Raw genomic sequence first — 20738 nt, forward strand, 5'->3', positions numbered from 1 at the left:
CACAGTACAGGGCCCCTCTGGAAAATTGATTACCACATAATTTATAACTCCTGAGGAGCTTCGTTTTGACGAGTCTACCACATTTTTCCTCTGCAACTTTTTTCGATTCTTCCGCTTTTCCACTCGGAAAAGTCCAAAAACATGGCAATTTCCCGGGGTATTGAAAACTCAAGACCACATCTTTTATTTTTAGCTTAAGTAACTGGAAATTTTGTTGCAAATGCCGATTTAAATTTGTCCGACAGAAATTCTTCTGACATTGAGGTGTCTACCGGTCGAAACATACCAAAATAACAGGGTATTGAAAATTATCCAAATATCCAATATACCAAGGTTATTGTGACTTTCTAGGAAATTTAATTTGTTGAGTTCCTCATCTATTACAACGGATACAGCCTGGGGTAATATTTTGTCTTTGATTCTCTCGCGAAATTTTTCGCCGATGGCATCCTTGTCTTCCTTTTCAAGCCCCAGTTCTTTTTTAATAACCTAAAAGAGGTTTCATTTTCAATTTATAACGATGATCTAGTTTCAATCAAAATTGACTTATCTGTTTGCTGTACTATATTTAATAATTTCTCTAAAGTGATATGGCCATCAGAATCTCATTCCCCATGCGCCTTATCAGTCACACAGATCTACATGTCGAGACTGCTCACTGCCTATAGTTTTTAGATCCTATAAACAGTCGTTTTTCTAAATATAATCAAACAACAATACTAGACTATTTTCTTAGGATTACTGTGATAAGCTACAAATACATATTCCGCTCATATTATTTGTTTGAATAAACCGTTAATAAAAGGGTTATTTTGTGATTGTACTCTACTTTTATAGATGTCAGAGTAAGTCCCATACACTTCCAGCAGCACTCCCCTCCGTTGTTCTATAGACAGACCAGCGATGAAAGTATCAAAAGTGAAAGTCCGTCCAGAAAACGTAGACGTTTGTCCCGATCTGGCCACCACATTGAACTCAACTCCCAACCCGCCTCACCTCCACGTAGATCTCCAAGGCAGCATCCACCTTCCACCTCACATCACTCTATGCAGGTAAGTATGTGGCGCTAGCAGGTATAGTATGTCACATGTTTTTTAAAGCCACATATTACTCATTATAATACGCGTAGGGTGAGGTTGCATAAATCGTGTCGTTTATCAGTATTTAATTTTAGCCAAATAGCAAACTAAAGCTTAAAGATTGTAACAATATGGAGTAAGATTTTGGCTACGAAATTATTGTTTGTTTAATATTTCGAATTAACGTTTTTTAAAAGTCTTAGAAATGGTACTATTTTCGTAAATCGTACCTGCATTTTCCTAAATTGTACCTTGTCACCAAAATCATACTACAATGCTGTTTCAATGATTTTTCAAAGTTTTTAATGCTAAAATTTCGAGAATTTTTTGGGAAACCCGATGCATTAAAAAGTGTCAATACTATCTCTGTATTTTTGTTATATTGCTATAAGATTTATGCATTTCCCAAGACATATCGATATCGATCACCCTGTACCCTTTTAAGAGAAGGTACGATTATGATAACTTTGCCCTAATAGCTCAATTTCTAATTGCTCATAATACTACAGGGTAGCCCACCATTAAGAAGACCACGCTACAGGGATAGGAATGATTTTCCCCATGCTCATCACCAGACGTTCCTTCCTAGTCCCCCACCAGTCGCGCACGCTCATCCTCATCCCCATCAATCCACTGTTATGATGGACATTAATCAGGTAAAATCAAACAGAAAATATTGGAATTTGAAGAAATAACTTTGTATATCTTCCAGGTACCAGTCACAATTCCAATGAATCACGAAGCGGTCTGGAGCTACACCCCTTCGCCGCACATTTCCCTGTGCACTGCTCCTCCTGGAGCCCCCCCTCATTTGCACAGCTGTCATGTACATAATATGTATGCGGGGCCTCAGTTAGTGCCCCAGCAGTTCCCCGGATGTCTTCCCCACCAGAACTACGGAGCTTTCCCTACAACTCCCAGCGCTCTCTCGGTGTCTAATCAGCATTATCCTCACCAACATCTCCCTCCCCAGGTGAGTAAAATATTTTTCGTGGCGGTATAAAGTTCGGAAAAAATTTGGCTGTCTTATTTGTGATATTTGAATAAACATTTCAGATAACAATTTTCTATTTTGATCGAGCTTTCTTATTTTGCATATTACAATTTAGTAAGGTTTTTACTTTGTTAAAAAACAGTTCAGCTATTAGGTTTTAAGACTGATTTTATTGTGAGGATGTGAGTGGCGCTCTCTATGTGTGGTCAATGGAACCAGGTAGTGTGCACTCTCAAACTTAATAAGTAATATAAAATTTTTTCTTATTTTGAAAATAATAAATCGAAATAAATACATTTTACTATTTTACATGAAGTTAGAAAAAGATATACGTATATGATTAACTGTAGTTACTCTATAATTGCCAATGGTTCATTTGACTGCGAAACATTGCAAATAATCTTTTTTTACAGTGGCAATTTTTCGATTTTAATTTATTTTTCAATTGGGTCAACTATATTCTAAATAACTTTTCTTAACAGCGTTTTAACAAATTTTATAAAATACGACTTATGATTAATTTTTTATATTTTTTATCCTGCCCTAAACGAGGGGGGACCCAAAAATAACCGGAATTTCTTTGTAGAAAGCATTTACTTTATTGTTTTTCAAATACAACCTTAATCTCCTTTAAAGTACTCTCCATTAGCATTAATGCACTTGTCCAAACCTGCTGGGAACGTTGTCGTGATGCAGGAACCACTCGCCGGAATTCCACAGCCGGACGTTTTTGCGCCAAAACTGCACAGCCTTTTCATAACCTCCAAATAGAATTGTTGGTTTACTGTCTGGTTTTGAGGGACAAATTCTGAGTGTACGATCCCTTTGATGTAAAAAAAACAGATCAACGTTGTCTTCACATTCGATTTCACCTGACAAGCTTTTTTTGGACGAGATGAGCCAGTTGACTTCCATTGACTTGACTGTTGTTTACTTTCTGGATCGTACCCATAGCACTTTGTTGAAAAAAATTGGATCGTCTTTGAATGCGTCCTTCATTTCATGACAGGCTTGAACGCGACGATTCCTTTGATCTCCGGTGAGAAGTCTCGGCACAAACTTTGCTGCCAATCTTCGCATCCTCAAATCACCATTCAAAATTCACTGAATTGAGCTCCAGGACAATCCGGATAACTCTTCGAGTTGGTTGATTGTCCTACGTCGATCTTCATTGATTAGATTACGGATTTTGCCGATGTTGTCCTCGCTTCGATAAGTTGAAGGGCGACCGGAACGGGGCTGATCTTCAATGGCCATTTCACCCTTTCTAAACCGCGAAAACCATTCGTACACTTGAGTGTAGCATGTTCTTTGTAAGCTGTTTGCATCATCACAACAGTTTCCGCTGCGTTCTTGCCGAGTAAAAATCAAAACTTCACAGCCACACGTTGTTCGTAAGAATTAGCCAATTTTTTGTGTCACGTCTGCCCTGCACACACACACACACACACACACACACACACACAGAACTGCCAGAGAAGCCACACTAGTTGCTGTCGGGTGACGCTGCTTGGCGGAATGACTCAGGAGAGGTCCTACAACTGCCTCTGGCGGCACAACCTGGTACTATCAGTACACGAAGCGCAGCATTACGATTCCGGTTATTTTTGGGATAGTTATCAAAAATGCATCAATTTTGGCAATGTCCAAAATTTTTATTTGCAAATAATACAAAAATTTATTTAAAAAATTTTTGTTTTGGTAATAAAACAATAAAATTAAATTAAAAAATTAACTAAACATGAAACTTTTCTTTTGAAAAAACCAGTTTACTGCATTTCATTACATAAAACACAAAATAAATAAAGAAAACTAACACATTTCCTAACTAAATGAGAAATTTCTGAACTAGATTGTCATTGCCTTGCTCATAGACCACTTTTTCTTAGGTCATTCAACTGTCAAACGTTTTTAAATAATATTTACAAAAATTTTTATTACATACTCGAGGGTTACCTTTTATATTTCGGGATTGGACGATCCTGGTACTGCCATCTGACAACCGACGTCTTTATAATAAAGTTTGACTTTTTGACAGTATATTTACTCAGAATGTTTTGACAAACAGGCGCTATTTGTGTTGTTACAGTGACTTTATCTTATGGAATTAACTCGTAAACATTTCCGTGCGATTATTTTTTAAAACTTTTGACGTGGATCATCTCAACAACGATGAACTTAATTTGACTTTTGGTGACGCACCATCAAAAACCACTGTATATTGGTAGTATACAGAATTCAATCGTGGCCATGATTTGCTCACTGACGAATTTCGTGAAGATGGTTGAACGATAATTTTCATAATAGTGAATTAATTAACACAAATCACTATGATGTTTTTCGTTCTGATCGTGATTCTATTCATACTAACACTAGTAGAGGTAGGGGTGTCTTATTGGCTATTGCTAAGCATTTTAATGCTTGCAAATTTGATCATAAGCTGCATTACGAAATATTTCAGGATCTCTTCTCTATTGATATTATTTCTATAACAGTTAACATTACGAAAAATCGCAATTTGTTTATATTTGTAATCTACGTACCTCCTAAAATAACAACGGATACTTACGAAAAGCTATTTTTTGCTTTTGAATCTATGTACGTGATATATGACTCCGATATTGTTGTGGTGGGCAACTTTAATTTGCCTAATTATATTAATAATACCACTCTTACTGAACAATCTCCACTTCATTTACTAAATAATTTTATAAACTTTTATGACTTCCATCAATACAACAATATTCTAAATCACAATAACAGGATTCTTGACCTCGTTCTCTCTAATGTCAGATGTTCCGTTTTCCACTCTTCTGACGTGTTGTTGCCGGAGGATCCTCATCATCCGGCTTTACTAATAGACTTCTTTGTTCCCAGTAATGTCAAGAGAATAAGAACACAACTAAGCTCAAATATTAATTTTAGGAAAGCGAACTTCCCTGCCTTGTATCACGAACTTACTTTGACTGACTGGTCCTTCATGGAAAAAATCACATCTGTCAACGATATTGTTTCTCAGTTTTATGAAACCTTAAACTGCATTCTTCTGAAATATGTTCCCAAAAAGATACCTTCAAAAAGATCCTACCCAACCTGGTTTAACAGAGACCTAATTGTTGCCATTAATGAAAAAGCGAGGGCATGGAAGAAGTACCGTTCCACTTCAAATGCTGAGGATCATATAAATTTCCAACGTTTGCGATCAGCTGTAAAAAGCAAAAGTAAACTGGTCTACAACACATATATCGCTGATATTGAACATCAATTAAAACACAGTCCAAATAAATTCTGGACTTTTGTTAACGCTAAGAAAGTTAATGCAACTATTCCAAATATTATGACATACGACAACATGTCGTTAAATGATACTAAACAAATTGCCAATTCTTTTGCTGACTACTTTGCTTCCTCATTCGTAAACAGGGACAATAGTGATCCTTTGAGAAGCACCAATTTTAATATTAATACCAATGCTCTTTCGGATGTAATTTTCTCATACAACGATGTACTTAATTCCATAAAAAAACTAAAACCTAAAATGACCATGGGTCCCGATCTCATACCTGCCTTTCTTATCAAAGATTGTGCTACTGTGTTTGCCAAGCCTCTTCTTATAATATTCAACCGAATACTGTCCACTCATACATTTCCCGATCGTTGGAAAACTTCGAAAATCTGTCCCGTATATAAAAAAGATAACAGGAATGACATAAAAAATTATAGACCAATTGCAATACTATGTAATTTCGGCAAAATTTTTGAAATAGCCCTACATAATATTTTGTCATTTCACCTTAGAAATATTATGCTACCAGAGCAGCATGGTTTTGCTGAAGGGCTTTCCACGGTTACCAATTTGGCGTGTATGGCGCAGTATATCCATGAGGTGATTGATAGGGGAGGTCAGGTGGATGTCTTGTACACGGATTTTTCAAAGGCTTTCGACCGTCTTGAGCACGGTTGTCGAAACTAGATTCCACGGGGTTGGGTTCTTCATTGTTGGAGCTCATGGCCTCTTACTTATCTGACAGAACTCAGTTTGTCCAGATTATGGGAGAAAGGTCATTGGGATTTGCTCAATCCTCAGGGGTTCCACAAGGTTCTGTCCTGGGGCCCTTGTTGTTTACGATTTTTATTAATGATATAGCATTGGATCTGGATGTGCGTTTCCTATTATATGCGGATGATATGAAGATATTTTGTCCCATAGCCAATGAACGTGATGCACGTAATCTGCAGAGAAATTTGGATTTGGTAAACTCCTGGTGCGCTGACAATAGATTACCTCTTACTGTGGCAAAATGCAATGTCATGTCCTTCAGTCGGCAGTTGAGGCAAATTTCGTATGACTACCGATTACACGGGTCCAGCCTAGATCGGCCAAACGTTATTAAAGACCTAGGAGTCTATTTCGATCCAAAACTTTCTTTCAGGCAGCATATGGATTTTATAGTTAAATGTGCCTACAAGAACCTGGGTTTTGTCGTGCGGAATATGGCGGGTTTTCGGAATCCTAACACTTTTAAACTGCTATACGATGCACTGGTCAGATCTAGACTGGAGTATGCGTCTTTGGTTTGGACTCCTATTTATTCTATTCATGTGTCATGCTTAGAAAGAGTTCAACGTCGATTTTTTACACTAGCGGTGTTCGCGCTTGATGGTCATTACCCGCCGAGGGGCTTTCCGCAGGAGGTATTTTTCGAACGCTTCAACATGTGCAGTCTCGCAGAACGCCGAAAAATGTATTCTGTTATATTTTTGTTTAAATTGCTCAATAATTTAATAAAATGTGAGAACTTGTTGAGGCTAGTAGATTTTCATGTTCCTCGAGTGAATGCTAGAAATAGGCATCTTTTGGAATTAAAAAAAGGTCGAACCAATTTGTACAAAGCAGCGCCTGTTCATCAGATGTGTGCCAGCTACCTAGAAGTTGAATCACGGTTAGATTTATTCTGTTCTACCATCAGTTGTATTAAGCAGGTTTATAATGTACGCAACTGATTTTATTTTGTGACTTTTATTGTACTTTAGTTTTGTCTATTGTCTGTTTTTAATTAGTGACTGTTATTTTTTTTTCTTTTTAATGTTTTTTAACTTTTATGTATGTAGTGTATTTTATGTGTCTTCTCCTTATCCTGTGACTGGGCTTTATCGCTCGTTGGATATTGTATTGATAAATAAATAAATAAAAATAAAATAAATAAAAAGATTGTCCAAAATTGATTGTTGTTCAAAAAAATCATTGAACTGATATTATAAGATCCTCATGTGACTTATCGTGAGAAGGTGACATCCTTGGGCATTAGTCGGACCAGCATACATTCAATATTGCACAAACATTTGGCTGCCAAAAAGATTTACTCGCATTGGATCCCACATAATTTGTCAAACGCTCAAAAAAAAAAAGGCTCGTGTCGATTGGTTGAAAAAAATGCTCAAGTAATATGATCGCTGTGCTTCAAAACACATCTATGACATTATAACAGGTGACGAATCATGGATGTATGCGTATGAGCCCGAAAGTGAACAGCAGTCGACTGTATGGATCTTTCAAGATGAACCAAGTGCAACAAAAGTTGTTCGTGCACAAAGCACTTCTAAGCAAATGTTCTGTGTTTTCGGAAAATCCGGACATGTTGTAACTGTACCATTAGTACAATGTTGGACAGTAAATACTGAATGGTACACAGCCCTTTATTTGCCAAAAGTCTTCAGAAAAATAAGGGAAACCAACTGCCAAAGACGCATCATTCTCCACCAGGACAAAGCGAGCTGTCACACATTGGTTCAAACAAGACTTTGAGAACTGAAAAAGTCGAATTTATGAGTCATCCGACGTACAGCCCTTATTTGGCACCTAGTGACTTTTTTCCTGCACATCAAAAATAAATTACGAGGTCAACGTTTTTCGACACCTGAAAAAGCGGTTGATGCCTTCAAAATGTATGTTTTGGAAGTACCTCAAACAGAATGAAAAAGTGCTTCAAAAATTGATTCAAGTGCATGCAAAAGTGTATTGATCTTCATGGAGAATATTTTGTTTTTATTTCCTATTTCCGAAATATAAAAGGCAACCCTCGTACTGGTATAACTTAGCCCATTGTCTTGATCATTTTATTGAGACCAAATTTGGTAAATGTAGAATGAGTTTGGTAGAATATACACACTGGTGATATTTAGAGATGTGATGTTAGAAAAGTCCATTTTTTATTTCAAAATCATTGCCTGCTTATAATAAATGAAAGAATTTAGTGCTATAGTAAGTAAGACCAGAATATATGCAAGGTATTTTTTAATTTCAGAGACCAGATAGTCTCGATTTGGAGTTGCTCAGTGAACACCATGGCCACTCTCATTCAGCTTTGCACGGAGCTCCACCTTTACATGTGCCCCCGATTCAAGTGTCCCCTTCGGCCTCACTGTTCTTATCTGCGGAGACCCGTAACAATCCTTTGGAGCTTCTGCACGCACGTACCCGGCAGCATAGAAATACCAGACTGCCCCCACCGAGGGCCCGTTGGCACCACAACCCTCCACTTATGGCAGCACCAGCACAATATTCTGGATTCCTACTTCATTTCCTGTAAGTGTAACTTCTTTAATAATCATTCGTTAATAACCAGAATGATGTAAATTATTACAATTGATAATACAGGGTGTTCCAATACTCCTTGTGTATGGAGCTACTTCCTATGATCAAAATAAGCAGGTTTAATTATCAAATAACTTGAAACACTTTATGACGTAGTAAACGAAGTAACAGAACTGTGAAAAATATAAAATTTTTATGCCTTCAACAGTCAAATTGATTGTCTATCGGAGACCGAATTAAATCATGGCTGATGCAATGTTCGAGATATTTAAAATAAGCATATTTTCACATTTCTGCATGTATTTTTTAAACGAAAGGACATATGAAAAAATTTGATTAATGAAAGTTTATCAGATAAACTCTGTATTTCCTAATATGAAATTAAATAAGTATGTTTCTGGGAAAAACATATTTCTTGACATCATAACAGGCATTTCCAATAAAACTTTCAAAATAATATTTTTGGTACAAAGGCAAGCCTAAGTGCTTCCATTTGAAGCCCCCAACTGAAATTTTTATTCGCGTTCTTTATTAGCTAATAGTAGCCTTGGGGTAATCGAGTTTGAGACACCCTGTACATATCATTTCTTTTCATTGCTCAACTGAGTGTCCCTTAATGAGGGAAGTGTTGAATTTCTACAGTCTAGGTGGTAATGTCTAAATGCCTTTTCGTCTTTTTTTAGTGCCATGTTCTCGAACCCACCAATGTCGCCCTTCAGCCAGACGGATCTCAGCAGTTCAGACACCACCGAGACGGAAAATTACGAGGCATTACTCAATCTGGCCGAGCAGCTGGGAGAAGCCAAGCCCCGTGGCCTGGGCAAGTTGGAAATCGAGCAGCTGGTTAGCTACAAGTATAACGCTGATACTCACGAGGGTGATCAGACCTCTTGCGTCGTTTGTATGTGCGACTTCGAGGCCAGACAGATCCTCAGAGTGTTGCCGTGCTCACACGAATTCCATGCTAAATGTATCGATAAGTGGCTCAGAGTAAGTACCTTTGTATATTCTTTTTTTTGCTGGCGTCCTAATTGTAAAATTTATTTATATATGCTGTAACTAAAATGCGTGGCCGAACTTTAATGGCATATCACACTTCACAAAGTTCTTATAAATGTGTTCAAAGATACTTTGTTTTCAATGTACAGGGTATTCAATCCGAATTCAGCCCCGATCCCAAAATACAAACAAAGGAAGTGTACTCAATTTTTTTTAAATCGAAATGTCAGTATATTTATGAAAAACGTCACATTCAGAAAGGTACATCAAACACTATTTCTCGTCGTAGTCACTTTCAACCTCAATGCACTTTGTGAGACGAGGGATGAACTTTCTGATACCTTTGTCAACAAAATCTCTCGCTGCCTCTCGGGCCCATTGTTTCACAACACTGAACCTCATCGTCGGTAGAAAACCTTTTTCTACCCATAAACACCTTCAGAGAACGGAAAAGATGAAAATCAGGTGCCAGGTCAGGGCTGTGAGGGGGATGGTTGATGATGTTCCAAGTTAATGAATCCAACAGTTGCTTTGTGGCATTGGCTGTATGGGGACGTGCAATGTCATTCAACTAGCATACTCCCTTCATTAACATCCCCCTCCTTTTGTTCTGTATCGCCCTCCGTAGTGGTTTCAGTGTTTCCCCTGGAGTAAAAGATCAATGAGGAGAATCCCTTTACTGCCCAAAACACAGTTGCCATGATTTTTCGGTCCGAAACAATGGTTTTGAATTTTCTCGTTGATGGTGAAGACGGACGTTGTCACTGCATTGCTTGTCTTTTTCTCTCATGGGTATAGTGGGCCACTCATGTTTCGTCGCCAGTCACAATACAATCAAGGAATTGTTTACCTTCCAGTTTGAAGCGATCGTGCAATTCCTGTGAAGATGCGATTCTGTTGGCTTTGCGTTAATCTGTGAGTTGTTTTGGTACCCACCTCACACACAATATTTGATAATCAATCTATAATGATTTCATGCAGAAGAGATCTGGAGGTTTGTGGAAACACTGCATTCATTTCGTTGAAAATCAATGGTTGCCACGAAGCATTTCTTCGATCTTCTCCACCATGACGTCTTTTACAGAGGTTTGACAGGAAAAACCTTTACATGAGTTTTGAAATTAGCTCACTCCGTACATGTATTTATGGAAAATTAAATCTACATATCAAAATTTGACGAAAATTGTTTCAGCAATTTTCTTGTATTTAAAAAAAGTTTTTTTTTAAGCTTTAGCAAACATTTTTAGCAATTTATTTAATTAATTTTTAATCCCAAACCACCATTAAGGTTTGGCTTATCATTTTAGTTACAGCCTGTGTATTTTTGTGGAAATAGTACCTGAATTAGCCAAATTTATTAATATACAGAATGAACCAATCTTTTTCTCTTGTCGCAATTTTATTTTTAATTAATAATGAATATGTCGCTTTTAGTCTTAAAGCAATTATATCAATTATGCGAATTATTAAAAAAAAAGTTGCTAACATTACAATATAACTTGCAATTGGTTTGACAGATTCCACAACATTGCTTTGTCCTGGCTTGGCTTGATTAGGTACTGCGACTGTAGGAATCTGATTTCTCTTTCCTATAATTTTTAATTTAAAGTCAGTTTTTCTATTGTTGGTTTATCTTGATTAAAAAAAATTAAACATATTGCTACAATGGAATACCTATATTTGTTTCCAAAATTGAAAGGATCCCGCACAAACTTTGTGGGAAATGGCTCCCGGTTAAATTGGCTGAATTTTTTATATGTTACGTACCTCGGCGTCCTGAACAAATGTCTTCATGGACGAAAAGCCCAAAACTCCACGAGTTCCAAGATAAACCCACCTAACCCCTAGCAAACCACAAGCAGGCTAAGCTACGTAACCCTGGGATTTCCTTGAAATAATTAAATTCCATACCGCAAGCGAGCTAACCCGCCTACCCTCTAACCCACCTAATCTCTAGAAACCACTCCTGCCAAACCACAAGTAGGCTAACGTGTGCATAATCCCATGACAGTATCCCCCCTTGTTTTGGGCAAGGGAGAGCAGGTGGGTTAGCCTGTTTGTGGTTTGGTAGGGGTGGTTTCTAGGTGTTAGGTGGGATAGGGAGTGTGGAATTTATTTCAAGAAAAATAAGCGACTAAACTCGCTGTTCCCAGGGTTATGTGAGTTAGCCTGATTGTGGTTTGGCAGGGGTGGTTTCTAGGGATTAGGTGGGTTAGGGGATAGGCGGGTTAGCTCGCTTGTGGTGCGGAATTTATCTATTTGAAGAAAAATAAGCGACTAAACACTCTGTTCCCAGGGTTACGTGGGTTAGCCTGCTTGTGGTTTGGTAGGGGGTGGTTTCTAGGGTTTAAGTGGGTTTATCTCGGAACCTGTGGAGTTTTGGTCTTTGCGCCCATGAAGACATTTATTCAGGACGCCGAGATACGTAACATATAAAAAATTCTGCCAATTTAACTGGGAGCCATTTTCCATAAGGTTTGTGCGGGGTCTTTTGTGAAAAAGATCAATTGTAACACACACAATAAGTGTCTTGAGCTGTTTTTTTAATATCGCACTGATAAAATATAAAACTTTCTTGTTTGTGTACTAGGACTGTGAATTAATTTTGAGGGATTTTTTTGTAAATTCAAGAATCTATTGGGAAAAATTGTGTATACTATTATTTTTCAAAGTATCGTCTATGGCTAGCCACTACTTTTTCCCATCTTTCTGGTAGCCTAGGGATTCCGTATCGAAAGAACAACTCATCTTTTGATTCTATCCACCCATCGATCCAATTTTTCATATCTTTGTAAGATTGGAAGCACTACTTAGCCAAGCCGTGTTCCATGGATCGTATCAAGTAGTAATACGATGATTTGGCTCAGCTTTTCTAAGTATTTTTTGACTTCATGAGCAACATGTGGTCGAGTGTTGTTATGTTGCTTCAATGCATGGCTCAAACGCTTCAATTGTGTTCTGGACCATTCACCAGTTAAGGTTTTAATCGGTTGAAGCAACTCATAGTACACAACACCAAGCTGGTCCTACCAAATACAAAGCATAAGCTTTGAACCATGAATATTCGACCTTGCCATCGATGTTGATGCATGACCAGGCAAACCTCACGATTTTCTAGGATTATCATAGCATATCCATTTTTCATGACAATATGATGCAAAAAACCCTTTCTTTGTTTTGCCCTTGGCTTCAATTCCTATGGCAACCAATTTCCTTGCCTTTGATTCATACTAGTGCATTTAAACGTTTGGAAACTGTTGTATGATTGACATTCAGCAAATTCATCTTGCATATAACATGAATTTTGGGCTTCCAATTACAAACTTTTTCAGTTGACCAGGGCATTCTTCGTTACCTGTATTGAAATCACCACAACTAAAATGTTGAAATATTCACACGTTTTTATCGATGGTGTATGTTCACTATAAGTTACTTGCAAATGGTATTTTGTAGGCTTGACGTCAAAAATTGTGGCAGAAGTGTCCGATGCGATGTAGCATAAGTTACACCATCTATTGTACATCTCTCAAAATGAATTCATAGTTCTTATAACTATTAATTATATGTTTTATTTTTTCTTCCAATGGAGAAACTTAAAAAACAAATTCAACTTAAAGTAAATTTTATCAATTAGGCCATTGCTTCATAATTTTTTGTTACAGAAAATAACCCCAGTTTTTTTAATTTCAGTCAAATAGAACCTGTCCAATTTGTCGTGGCAACGCTTCAGACTACTTCAACAATAGCGATTAAAGCTCTTTCTTTCCCTTCGCTAATATGTTTTTGAATATTTACCCACCCCGTTAATGTAAAAAAAAATAATTTTCTGTTGGGTGCCATTAGTTGCCAGTAATAGATTTAAATGTCACAAAATAAATGTATTACGTCATCTCTTTCTAACTTTATTTGTACAGTAGTTCTGGGCTATGACTCGAGCAAAGTGGGTTGAAAATTTTTTCGCAAGAAAAAGCAGTCACATTAGTTTTGTAATCAGGGCTGTGGGCGCCTGTGTGAAAACTGGTAAAATGCACCCTCTATTAAAAAGTTGTAGATTAAAATTAAAAATACGAACACTTGCGCTATGGCTCTGTTTATACTGTAGGGAAATATGACTGCTTCACTATCTTTTACAAGGCAGTTTGTTAATCAATTACTTGTTTTTGCAACCAGTATGTGTTCACTGGATAATTATTTGAATAAACTGCACGCGCTTTATTTAAAGTAACGTAAATCGATGGTTATCGTGTCACATATCGGCCTTAAAGTGTATACCACATACATTTGACCCACTTCTGTGCGAGAGAGTTCATATATTCAGTATGCTAAAAAAGGGAAACATATTTTTTTGATAGCAAATTTCCATGTGTCAATGTTGTCGTTCACCTAACTCTTTCAGTGTTAACTACCTCCAATATTATAGAGTTGTCAAGTCTGCAATTAAAATTTTCTTTAGAAAGATTTGTCGTAATGTTTTTGTGCCAAGGTTACTTTTGTTCTGATAACGGTTGAATGATTTTCTTGAAAGTAATAAGTAGTATCAACTTGCATCATTACGTTTGAGATTGCTAAGCTTATGCACCTGTACATATTTTTGATAGTGATAAGGAAGGATTTTATTCCTTAGTTTAATAATTTGAATAGGGTATTGTGTTCAAAATTTTAAATCGTGTATTAAAGAATGCTGTTTAATATTAAGGAGGAATATTTGAGTAGACAGCGATAAAAATAGGTGAATTTTAGGAATTATTATCTGGAAACTACCTGTTCGATTAAATCCAGGTTTGTTTTATTCATATACATGTTGCGGTATGCTGACAAATTTCTTTATAAATTTATATTGACTGGGAGCGGTGCTGTCATAGCTGGCATAAAAAATGTTGCTCACTGATCTCAATCAAAAATTTCAAAATGTAATGCATGATGCCTATAACATCGTAGAATTAAAATATGTTTTTTTTCCAACAAAATGGCGGCCGATTGAACTTTACATTAATATCTGACCTTCCTGTATTGATAAAAAAAAATTATTAAGTGAAAAAAAAATCCTACTTTCCGATGTAGAACCTGTTCGAAAATATTGTGTCAAATACATACTTTAGGAACCGCTTTTTAATAATATGTTTCAAGATAATCGCGTTTGACGTTTGGCAAAGAATTGATGCGCTTTGGAACTTGGTCGCTTGTAAGCTTCTCGGTAAATCGCCCATAACTTTTAGAGTTCTTGGAATATCAAGACAACATTTACACACGATATTCTTCATATTCCAAACTTGGAAAAATCGATTTTTGTAAAAAATTCATAATAATTACATAATATACAGGGTGTTTCATTTCCGGTGTGCCAAAAAAACACAGATGATAGAGAAAGTAATTTTGAGCAAAAAGTTCATGTCGACATGTATCCGAAAACGCCCCCCTGTGGCGCTACGCCCTTTTATGGGGGGCAATTAAGAAACAATTATAGTAATAATAATAATAATAATAATAATAATAATAATAATATCTCTACCCCTCATGAGAATTAGCCCAGAAGTCTGAGACTTGTGCAGAATTTTATTACAATATCTCGAAAATGCTTCGAAATAAATTGATAAGATTTTATGCAGAGGTATAATTTATTACGAAGAATTACTTTATCTAAACCAAATTGATACATTGTTTTCAGGGACATCTCTACGGGGGGCAAGATAAGGTTCAAAATCCGTAACTTTTTTATTTGTCAAATTCGTACCTAATTCTATTTTTGAAAATCTAAATCCTTGACCATTTCTACATAAAAAAGATATACTTGTTTCATTACGATATCTGTAACGATTTTCCAGAAAAAGCCGATTTTATTTTCCCTACATGAAACAAGTATATCTTTTTTATGTAGAAATGATCAAGGATTTTGATTTTTGAGTAAAGAATTACTAGTTTGACAAATAAAATAAGTTATGAAACCATGGTTTTCCTCCCGTAGGGACGCCCCTGAAAACAATGTGTCAATTTGGTTTAGATAAAGTAATTCCTCATAATAAACGGTACCTCTGTATAAAATTTTTTATCAATTTATTTCAAAGCATTTTCAAGATATTGCAGTAAAATTTTGTCTTAATGACCCTCTTTACAGTGGCGCAGCAACTACAGGGGGGCATTTTCGGACACAATACATATCGATATGAACTTTTTTGCTCAAAATTACTTTCTATATCATCTGTATTCGTTTGGCATACCGGAAATGCAGCACCCTGTATATTATATTGAGAAAACTTTTATTTACTTACCATTAATCTGCGATTCCTGGACTATAGAGTAGGCCCTCCATAGTACTGGCTGTATCTACTGCAGCGATCCGTGACTGCCTTCTCTGAATCCTCTCTTCATGTGTCGATTTGTGAATTTTGACTTCGGCAGTACTCATGCATTCCCCATTGATCTCGCAATGCTGATCAGCATTTCTTTGCACAAAACGATGCACAAAATAAATGTTGCCTACTTTTCCACACTGTTGCAAGAAGGTCGCTCTAGCTAGACGAACCATTAGAATTCACAAGGGTCCTACCCCTCAATACCTGCTACTCTTAGACAAAAGAGCCGCTCGACCGCATCCCAGTAAATTTCCCATAACTTCCACAATTATTGGAATTTCAATATGAAATGTACACAAAATATTCCTAAGACTAGCGCAAAAAAAATTGAAAAAAAAACATTTTTTTCTACTCGGGTATTCCCCCTTAAAAGAACTAAGGAGGAAGAGATACTTTGAACTCATTGTATATTTATGTGAAAACTAGTCACTTTCTTTTCAGTTCTGCCTAATGAAGTTTAGATATAATCGCAATATCGCTTGTTCCTTTCCAATAAACGTGGTCCAATAATGTTAATTATTGGGTAATTTGGTACAAAAATTTGACACAATCTTAATGTTGAATATTATTTTGTTGATTTGATGGCTCCATGATTTTTATTTGTATGTGTGAGTGTATGCGTGTGTGTACCATGTACACTATGTTCCAGTATGTTAATTGTTTACATTTTTGTTATTAACATTAATTAGTAGCTTTTTTATTGTTAGTATTAAGTTTGTTTTATTGTTTTCCTGTTGCTTTGGGTGTTACTCGTAATTTCTAATGATTATTTTCACAACTCGTGCAAGCACAAATGATTTCCCTATTGTAGTTTTCCACGAAACTTTCTAAAAGATTTAAAACTCTTCAATGTACAACTGAAAGAGATATCTAACTGACGGAACAAAATAAATGCAATAATTCATAAAGTGCAATTATTAATTTTACAATTTTAGAGTTTTAAACGTTTTGGAAATATAATTTAAAAAATGCACCTTTGAAAGTTGTAGTATCTCTTGAAATATTGTATGAGCTTGTAAAGTTGTTGTTGGATTTCGAAGTCGCTTTTAATGTCATCTTCATGATAGAATTAGAAAAGATTAATAAATATATCACCAGTGTACAGAGAATACTTTAAATTGTATTATAATAGGAATGGGTGTTTTTGTGGATAGTGGCACTGTTGTTTTTAAAATTTTCAGTTAATATTTCGCTGTCTGCTTGTAACCTGCCAAAAAATTAATTTTTTCGATTGGAAAATAACTTAGTTGAAATGTTTTGTGCCACTGTTTATAGAAATACTATCTATGTAATAGGTGTGCCTTTATATTGTACAATTTGTCATCAGCTGTTTTTTTATTTGCACTTGTAATAAAATACAATTCACGTGGGTTACAAATGTGAGTTAATGGGTTCATTTTTTTTGTTAAATTTAATTTTAAATTTTAGTAATAAATGTTTAATTTTGCATCGAGTAATTTTTTCCAGTGTAACACACATTTGTAGCATTTCCAATCAAAGCTATTAATTCATTAAGAAATTTATCTATTAATAGCACCCTCGTCCGTTATTTAATGTAGTAATTCATACTTTTAAGTATATGGTTAACTCATATTTACAGTGCCATATAATGTCACTTATTTTTACACGTATATCCACTTGAAACAAACTATTTTTATTTCTTACAAAGTTACTAAAGTAGTAACAGTTGTTGCTTAATTTCAAAGAACTAAACCCTGCTTTCTTTGGATAAAATGTTGTGTCGTATTAATTATAGTAAATCTTAATTTTTATTCTAAGTTTTTTCTCACTTCAACTCCAAAAGCACCAAAATGTTTTATTTTTGTGAGTGGTGAGTTTCGTTTTATTTAAAAAATTATTTTTTAATTTAGAAGAGATTTGTTAAAAAATAATCAAATTTGTATAAGTGAATAAATGAAATTGTTGAATAGAATAGACAAAAAAAAATGTTTCTAATCAATAATTTTTTAGTATTAAAAATTAATGTAAGAACCCTATCTGCATTTCAGTTACAACGTAATATGAAAATCTGTTTAAACTGGTGTAAAACAGCAAATTATTGAGTCCAAAATGCCATACATATTTTATAACTTGCAGTATCAGTGTACTGTCGTAACATTTGTACAGGGTGTTTTCAAAGTCTATGTCATAACTTCAGTGAGCTGTTCCTTGTATCACTTTAAAAAAAGCCTGAATAAACTAAGCATGTTGAAGTTTAATAAAATATAAAATTTATTGCACTATCTTTGAAGAAACTCGGCCTAATAATTTACATATGTCAACCACTGGCAAAGATACCACCATCAGTGACGGCTCTGGAAAATTAAAGTGGTCATATTTTGATAATGAAGTATGCAATCCGTACCTTTTCTAGGGAATCATTTCTAGATCCACAAAAACATTTCAAATGAAATTTGCCAAATAATAAAATTTTGTTTTTTCATGTTCAAGTGATAGATACAATCAGGAGTTTTTTTACTTTTTCAAAATTTTTCTTCACTTTATAAATCTGTAATTTTAAGAAAAATTTATTTTATGAAAAATGAAATACCTGCTTGCATCTATCAGTTGACGATTAAAAAAAGTAAATATATAACTCTTGGAGATCAAAAGGTCGGACACTTCTATTTTAATTTATTATGCAGCAAATTTTTTTTGCCACGAAAGTTCTTTTTATGGACCTAGAAATCATTGTCTAAAAACGGTAAGGATCCCATGTTTCATTCATTATCAAAATATAGCTTAATTTTTACGAGCTATCACTATAATTCAGAATTCTTGTGCCACTGACTATTTTTAAAAATTGATAAATGCATTTAATTGAGAATTAAATTTTATTTTCCAAATTTCATCAGTTGTTTACTAAAGAAATATTTCACAAATATATGTGCAACCCTTTTTCCCTCTTCAGGATCAGGTAATTTCATTTTTTATTTTGCAAATACAGTAGAACCCCCATTATCCGTGATCTAGTGGACCGAGCGCAACACGGATAATTGAAAAACTCGATAATCAAAACATTTATTTTTTACGTAAAAAACGGAGCAATACATGGGTAAACATGCACAAAATCATTAGAATATTTGCAACTTCTACCGATTAGAAGCGTTGGCCACAACACATGATGTTATACGGTCTTTACTGAACAAAAACAAATTCCTAGACATAGCACGGATAATCCGCACCTTAGACAATTTGTACACGGATAACCAGGGTTCTACTGTATATTTAAAAAAATTTTCGACATGAAAGTTCTCTATGTGGGCCTAGAAATGTCTTTTAAAAATTTGGTTCATTAAAACTGAAGTTATACCACAGATTTAAAAAACGCCCTGCATTACTAAATTATCATCACATGTATCCTGGAAATCTATAGTTTAGATAATATCTTCAATAACATATACAGGGTGTTTCTTTCATATCACTAAATTTGTTGAGTTCGATACAGTTACGATGGTTCGTTAATAATCGCTATTTTAAGTCGGTCTTTACTTACTATGATCTGTTTAATGCGAGTATTCTGAAATTAAATAAAATACCCCTAAGATTGTAAACAGTTTAATATTATTTTGTCCGTGATAAAATAGTTTCTATTTGGTTAAATATTGTTAAACCTTAAATTGAGAGGGTGCAGTTGTTATTAAAGGACACATATCTCAGTCTAAAGTGCAATAGCATGTTTCATCTTCAACTTGAAAATAGCAATATTCAATATTATTAAACTAATTAAGGCATTCACTTTATTAGCAATTTCCTGCATAAGAAAACTTATAAATTGTATTTTTGTGAACGTGAATACCTAAGTGATACTTTGCTTTTAGTGGATTTTAATATTTATGTATCTACTATGTATTAATAGAAGCTTTCTAGCATTACAATATCTAGCTCTTACTTCAATAAAAATAATTAACAAAGTCTGTTTTATTTTTACCAAACTTATCGTAAACAAACATTGTAGATTATGAGTACTATGATAAATTGCAATAGAACATAATTATAAATATTCGTCACAAAATCTTCTGAATAAAAGAAAATATGATTTGATCTTCTGAAGCTTGATTCCTGAGTGTTTGTATGTACTATACACATAGATAAACTAAATTTACTCAATATTGCTTGGTTTTGAAAAATATAGGGTTCAATTTGGGGAACCTTAAATGTAAGCATTCTCTGTTCAGTAACTCTCATTGTAGCTCATACACCATAACCAAAGAGGATAAACTAATTTATCCTCTTTGCCATAACTGTATACACGTATCAAGATAGAAAGGAAAAGATGCACCAAATTGAAATTAAACAAAAAATATTAAGTTGTGACTGCAGTTCTTTTTTACATATTCTAGACCAGGGGTCGGCAAGTAATTTTAGGTGGGGTACGGATACTCTTGAAAATTTTTAACGAGGTTCAGAAAAAAAATTCATATTTATTATTTTTTTATTTTAATTTGGACTCAAATTTAATCTACTTAATAACTGACACACACAATTGTAAAATACTAGAAAAAATGATAAGATTGGCACTTAAACGTGAAAACATGTTTTAAATAATTTATTTGAGTAATTTATACTTTCAAACAATTTTTGGCGGTCCAGTATTTTACCTTCGCGGTCCGGACCTGGACCGCGGTCCGCCAGTTGCCGACCCTTGTTCTAGACTAAAAATTCTAGATCATGTTTCATAAACATGTTTTTTTATGGTTATGGATTATTTTGTTCATTAT

At 35.0% G+C, this 20738-nt stretch overlaps 1 protein-coding gene across 1 annotated transcript in view; it reads left to right on the top strand.

Moving 5' to 3' along the window:
• LOC108913877 (RING finger protein 44) overlaps window positions 1-15187 on the top strand; it is a 28389-nt gene extending 13202 nt beyond the window's left edge. The window contains exons 5-10 of the mRNA XM_018719525.1: window positions 838-1052; window positions 1589-1735; window positions 1792-2052; window positions 8379-8659; window positions 9352-9658; window positions 13358-15187. Of these exons, the coding sequence (XP_018575041.1) occupies window positions 838-1052; window positions 1589-1735; window positions 1792-2052; window positions 8379-8659; window positions 9352-9658; window positions 13358-13420 (1274 nt within the window). The 3' untranslated portion in view covers window positions 13421-15187. The remainder of the gene's footprint in view (window positions 1-837; window positions 1053-1588; window positions 1736-1791; window positions 2053-8378; window positions 8660-9351; window positions 9659-13357) is intronic.
• Window positions 15188-20738: the final 5551 nt, after the last annotated feature.

The sequence above is a fragment of the Anoplophora glabripennis genome, unplaced genomic scaffold (genome assembly GCF_000390285.2).
Source record: "Anoplophora glabripennis isolate ALB-LARVAE unplaced genomic scaffold, Agla_2.0 scaffold34, whole genome shotgun sequence".
Taxonomy (NCBI): Eukaryota; Metazoa; Arthropoda; class Insecta; order Coleoptera; family Cerambycidae; genus Anoplophora; species Anoplophora glabripennis.